Source organism: Leptonychotes weddellii, chromosome X (assembly GCF_054177405.1).
Source record: "Leptonychotes weddellii isolate Sample4059 chromosome X, ASM5417740v2, whole genome shotgun sequence".
NCBI classification, from domain to species: domain Eukaryota; kingdom Metazoa; phylum Chordata; class Mammalia; order Carnivora; family Phocidae; genus Leptonychotes; species Leptonychotes weddellii.
In genome coordinates, this window is record NC_138385.1 from 68,666,847 (window position 1) to 68,673,645 (window position 6,799).

The 6,799-nt window shown below is 44.3% G+C and overlaps 1 protein-coding gene across 1 annotated transcript in view; it reads left to right on the forward strand.

Moving 5' to 3' along the window:
* The window catches only part of DGKK (diacylglycerol kinase kappa), a 138,705-nt gene that overhangs the window by 110,361 nt on the left and 21,545 nt on the right, over positions 1-6,799 (forward strand). The window contains exon 15 of the mRNA XM_081808868.1: positions 4,143-4,362. Within this exon, the coding sequence (XP_081664994.1) occupies positions 4,143-4,362 (220 nt within the window). The remainder of the gene's footprint in view (positions 1-4,142; positions 4,363-6,799) is intronic.

Consider the following 6,799-nt stretch of genomic DNA (forward strand, 5'->3'; position numbering starts at 1 on the left):
TGAATTCCTGGGCCCAAATGAAATTAAGGTGTCCTACTCCTCTGCCATCTTATAAATAAATCTTCCTTTATGTTTTTTAATAGTTGCTTTATATATTTGGGTGCTCCCGTGTTGGTTGCATGAATATTTACAATTGTTATATCTTCCTGTTGGATTGTTCCTTTTATGATTATATACTGTCTTTCTTTGGCTCTTGTTAGAGTCTTTGTTTTAAACTCTGTTTTGTCCAATATAAGAATTGCTACCCTGGCTTTCTTTTCACTTCTATACTGGCATGATAAATGGTTTTCCATCCCTTAACTTTCAATCTGCATGTGTCTGTAGGTCTGAAATGAGTCTCTTGTATGCAGCATATAGATGGGTCTTGCTTTTTTATCCACTCTGTCACCCTATGTCCTTTGAGTCCATTTACATTCAAAGTAATTATTGAAAGGTATGTACATATTACCATTTTGTTACTCATTTTATGGTTGTTTTTGTACTTCTTCTCTGTTCCTTTCTTCTCTTGCTCTCTTCTCTCATGGTTTGCTGGCTTTCTTTAGTGATATATTTGGATCCCTTTTTCTTTATTTTTTGCATATCCACTATCAGTTTTTGATTTGTGGTTACCATTAGCTTTGTATGTAACATCTTCTGCATATAACAGTCTATATTAAGTTAATGGTCACTTAAGTTTGAACCCATTCCAAAAGCACTAAATTTTTACCCCTCTCCCACTCCACATTTTAGGTATATGGTGTCATACTTTACATTGTTTCATTTTGTGAAACCTTTAACTGAGTTTTATAGATATACTTAATTTTACTGCTTTTGTGCTTCCTACTTTTCCTACTCCTGCTTATGGTTTTTCCTTTCCACTCAAAGAGTCTTCTTTAACATTTCTTGTAAGGCTGGTTCAGTGGTGATGAATTCTTTTAACTTTTCTTTGTCTGGGAAACTATCTTTCCTTCTATTCTGAACAATAGCCTTGCTAGATAGAGTATTCTTGGCTGCAGGTTTTTTTCTTTCACCACTTTGAATATATTATGGCAATCCCTTCTGGTCTGTACAGTTCCTGCTGACAAATCAGCTGATAGCCTTATGGATTTTTTTCTTGTATGGAACTGTTTTCTCTTGCTGCTTTTAAAATTCCCTTTATCACTACTTTTTGACATTTTAATTACTATGTGTCTTGGTGTGGACCTCCTTGGGTTAAGTTTGTTGGGGGCTCTCTGTGCCTCCTGGATCTGGATTTCTATTTCCTCCCCCAGTTTAAGGTATGTTTTCAGCTATTATTTCTTTACATAAATTTTCTGCCCTCTTTTCTGTCCCTTCTTCTGGGATCCATATAATGTGAACAGTGTTATGCTTGATGGTGTCACTGTGTTCACTTAATCTGTTCTCATTTTTTATTACTCTTTTTTATTTCCCCTGTTCAGCTTGTCTGTTTTCCATTACTCTGTCTTCCAGGTCGCTGATCTGTTCTGCCTCTTCTAGTCTACTATTTATTCCCTCTAGTGTATTTTTAATTTCAGTTATTGAATTTTTCATCTCCAATTAGTTCTTTTTTATGTTTTTTATCTCTTTGTTGAGGGTCTCACTGAGGTCCCCCACTCTTTTCTCAAGTCCAGTGATTATCTTTATGACCATTACTTTAAATTTCCTATCAGGTGTATTATTAGCTCTGTTTTATTTAGCTCTCTTGCTGTGATTTTGTCCTGTTCTTTCATTTGGGACACATTCCCCTGTCTCATCATTTTTTCCAACTCTCTGTATCTGTTTCTATGTGTTAGGAAAGTCAGCTATGCTGCCTGCTCTTGAAAGGAGTGGCCTTATGAAGAAGAGGTCCCATAGTGCCCTGTAGTGCAATGTCCCCTGTTCCCCAGAACGTGGTACTCCAAGGGTTTCTCCTATATATGTTGCATGTTCTCTGCTATTGTGGCTGAGCTGCATTTGCCTTCAGTCCAGTCATCTGCAATGGCTCTCTTTGCCTGTTGTGGGCAGTGTTTCATCCCTGTGTTGTTAATGGGCCAGTTTGGGGCCACACTAGGCTTGAGGTGGGTCAGACCAGGCATTTGTCAGAGCTGCAGACACCAAACTGCAGGATGCTCTTCCTGTGTTGCCCCGTGGAAGGCTTTTGTTAGTAGGCAGGGCACTCTCCCTGTGTTGCCCCCTGAGAAGCTTTCATTGGTGCATGGGGCCTGCAGTCAGACCAGATGTCTGCCCCCAGCCCACTGCTGGGGCTGTAGTTGAACTCATGTATGTGGTTATCTTCCCCTCTCTCAGGGCAGGAGTCACTTTGGAGTGACTGTTGGATGGGGTGGGCATGTTAGATGGGGTGGGTCTTCTGACAAGAGCATGTTGGATGGGGTGGGTCTTCAGGAAAATGCAGGGGGCGGGGTTCCTGGTGTTAGCAAGGTCTGTGCTAATCTCTGGGGGAGGGGACCTGTAGCTGCTTTGGAGAACTGCTGAGGATGGGTTGAAGGGGGTGGGTCCACAGAAGTGCATGGGGGTGGGGTGTGCTGTTTGCAAGCTAGGTGGAAAGTATTCCTATTGGTTCCCACAGGTGTCTGTGTATCTAGGCGGGGTCGGGGGGGTGTGTAGGAAATGGCACCTGCCAGCTCTTTTGTTCTTGGAGAAGTCTCCTAAGGATCTCTGCCCTTCCAGCACACATTCTGAGATTAGTAAATTAATCTCCTTCCCATATGTACCAAGTGTTTTTCAAACTGCTGCTTCTATGCTGTATCTCAGTGGGGTTGTTTGTCTTGTTGTGTCTTTAAGGACAGAAACTCAGTTTCCTACTGCCTTCTAGCCCTTCCAGAGCTGAGCCACTGACTTTTCAAGTTCCCGGCGTTGAGACTCACTGATTGTAGGAAATTGCAAAGTTAAGTCCCTCTGGCTTTCAAAGCTAAATGTTATGGGGATTTGTCTTCCCAGTGTGGGTCCCCCATGTCTGAGGTGGCTGGTGTGGTGTCTTCTCCTCTCCCTTCTCTGTGCCTGCGGTGTCCCTCCCTCCTGCATACAGTCTTGCAGGTCAATTTCGTTCCCAGTTATGTTCCTGCTCTTCCTACCACTGTCAGTGTGGCCTCTTCTCTATGATTAGCTGTGAAGAGTATGTTTTGCCAGTCTTTGGATCATCTTCAGGGTTATTTACAGCAGCATGGCTGTTATCTAGGTGTATCCATGGGATGAAGTAAGCTTAGGATCCTCCTGCTCTGCCATCTTCCTGGAAGTCCAGAGCCCCCTTTTTAATAAAAGCAAATGTACCTTTCACTGGGAATTGTAAAAGAAAGGGAAGGCTGATAAGCCTCCATTATGGGAAAAGCCCAACCTCATCATATTTCCATCTTTCACCAAATGAAGAGTGGCATTATGCATGCTAACACATGTACCATGTACCTAAGCATATACCAAGCATCTGCCCACACCTAGACACAAGTGTACACCAAGCATGTATGCACATGGTTGTATACCAGAACATGAATGAAAATATGTACAAATACATGCTAGAAATATACCCACATTAACTTCTATAACAACAACAGCAACAACAATAACTAACACTTATTTAGCACTTACCCTGTGCCAGGAAATGTTTAAGGATTTTTAATGCATTAATTTATTTAATCTTCACAACTGCCCTAGAATATAAAAGCACATAGAGGTAAAGTGCCTTGCCTCAGGTCACAAACTATTCAGTGATGGAGCTGGAAATCAAGCCATAATCACTCAGTGCATTCCCCAAATATACACATATACAAAGGCAGACACTGGGCACCCATGCAACAGCCCATTCACATCTGTGGGAGCATGCCCATGAAAGCGCCAACCCAGAAATATTTATCTTTCCTCAAGTTTGCCATGTTACATATCACTTTACAGGCCAGTCTGACACAAGAAAAATTTGGCAACATACATTGATGCCTACAGCTGCTCAGAAACAAATATCTGTTTGATACCCTAACACACTTTGGTTATCTCATCACATCTACCAAGTACTTCTTTCCCCAAACTTTTATTTCCTCAGATGCAGCTTTCTTGGCTCAGGGTTCCTGGCCAACTACCACCCCTCCTTACCTCTCCCATACCACCCAGCTCCTCATTCTGTCCTTTCAAGTACTGGTCCCTCATAACAATGCCCTGTCCCCTTCATCCTTACACAGAGTGACATAATGTATGACAAGCTCAGTGTCCTGATTGATATCCTGGCTGAGGAGGCAGCAGTTGAGAAAAGTGCTACAGTATGTGCAGACGATGGCAAGGCAGATGGAAAACGCTTCATCCCTCGAATAGACCACATAGCCAAGTGCAAGTTGGAGCTGGCCACAAAGGCCCAGAATCTCCAGAAATCCTTGAAGCTCATCATATTCCAAGTTCAACAAGGTAAGGGTCCCAGAGTTGTGGTGATTGACGTAAGGGAAAGAGAAGGTTCCAGTGGATGGATTACTGATCTCCCTCACTCTGGGTCTGCCATTTGACTCCACTACCAAAACTTGACCTGATTCTGCATTCATATAGCATCCAAAGTCAGTCCTCAGACTGCTAATTTGAAAAGCCTCAGTCCTAATAAGCTGTCTCTTTGGCTCCTCCTACCTCCCAGGCACTCAATTCTTGTTACTCATTTATTTTTGGAACTAACACTCATCCTAAACAATTACAGCTCCTAAGTGGCCTGGCTCAAAGTTCTGTCAGCTTCCACCATCAGTCCTAGAATTTTTTTCCACCTGTTCCTATTTCCTTTCAACCACCAAGCCTGTGACTATTTTAAAAAGAAAAGAATGTTCATCTGTGCATGTCTTACATAGTATTAATCAGGCACAAGGGCCCTGAGAGTGGTCCTGGGATCTCTGGCATTGATTGCCATTCCCCACAACTCATGACATCTGCAAGCTTTCAACTCAGACTGAAAACTCTTTCATCTCCTCCAACTTCTTAATTTAACATTTTGGCTCCCACTTCTTCCCCACTACACACAATGCTTCTTTGAAAAACAGATCAGAAAATGGTGTAAGACCAAGTATGCTCTACCTGAACTGTTGGGATTGAGTAGAAGTCCATGTAGCAAGGAAGTCCCTTTGGCTGGCCTCTGACTTTTAGCCATGGTACCTTCTCCTACCTTTAATATAGCCTCAGCCAAGTTTCCCAGAAAGAAGGGAAATCTCCATTCTGCACTGTAAATGTAGCAAACAGCCAATTTGCCTCTATTTCTGTAGTTAGTTTCTAAGTAGTGGAGATGTAGCCATAATCTTATTACAACTAACCCTCAGCCTGCTCCATCAACACGTAAGTCAGATTTATAGCTATAACTTGTGGCAATGGGGCAGAGAAAGGCACCCGTAGTAGGATAGGGATTGAACCTATGAGCTTGAGCACAGGTTGAACACCTAAGCTATACAATATATAGGCTGGTGAATGGAAGGACACTTCTCAAATATTCTTGGAATGGATGAAACATTTGAATGAAAGGATGGCATGGTCCTAGAGGCTCAAGTCTGGAAAAAAAAGTAATGTGAGTAAATGAATTAACAAAGAGGTGATAATGAAGACAGAAGAACAGAGGGTTTCCCACCTTGCTCCCCTGCCCCAGGCCCTGAGCTTCTACTCACACTACATTTACTGGGTGACAGAAAAAGAGTAAGCAGTAAAACAGAAAGTTCAGGCATGGATATGAAGAGACATGGGGGCAATATTGTAAGAAAGCTAAGACTACAAACAGCATTGTGGAAGAGAGAAGAAAGTCAACTGGGGGTCTCTACTGTCTACCCACACACTGGCATTAACTAAACAGAAGAGATGCTTAAGGGCAGAAGGAAAGATGGCGGAGGAGTAGGGGACCCTATTTCAACTGGTCCCCGGAATTGAGCTGGATATCTACCAGACCACTCTGAGCACCCACGAAATCAGCCTGAGATGTAAGAAGATCTGGATCTCTACAAGCAGAATATCGCAGGCGGTTGGTTTTGAGGTACAGAGCGGGGAGCCATGATTCCGTGGGTAGATATCAGAAGATAAACAGCAGCAGGAGGGTGCCTGGCCATGGGGATCCTGCACCGCCCGCCGGTGAGTGACAGCCTCGCGCGCTGCGGACGGGGCACAGACTCGCAGACCGGGAGTGGCGGGGAAAGGACTCTGGGGCAGCCCCCGGGGCAGAAACCCGGAGCGGCTGGGGAGCCCCTGGCGGTTTTAGAAGCACAAAGGGCAAAGACGTGCCCCGACCTGGAGGCAGGACTGGGAGCGCTGCGGAGGGCTGCAAAACCCAGGACGCTGCAGTTTATAGCAGCACGGACAGAAACGGAGATGGTGTGGCCTGGAGAGCCCACTGAAGAACAGACTGAGGTCTCTCTGCTCTGAGGCAGAGGGTTGGAAACGGTCACTTCTGCTCTGACTCGCGGAAGAGATGCGGAAAGCCCCCAGGGAAAGCCACCAGAGACTAAAAGCCCCAAAAACTGATTCCCGCCGAGCCCATCCCCCACCACAGGGGGGCAGGGCAACTCTGCCCGAACACGGTTGCCTGAGTAACAGCACGGCAGGCCCCTCCCCCAGAAGACAGGCTGGGAAAACAAGAGGCCAGCAACCCTAAGGTCCCAAGAAAACAGGTGCATCTTGCTTGGGTTCTGGTCAATAATTTGGACTCTATACATTCCCTCAAACACCCATCAACAGAATGACTAGGAGGAGGAACCCCCAAAATAGGAAAAGTAGAAAAAGTCAGAGATTATGACTTATGCTGCAGATTTACAAATGGATGCAGATATAACCAAGATGTCAGAGATGGAATTCATGCTAGCAATTGTGAAGACAATGGCTAGAATGGAGAAAT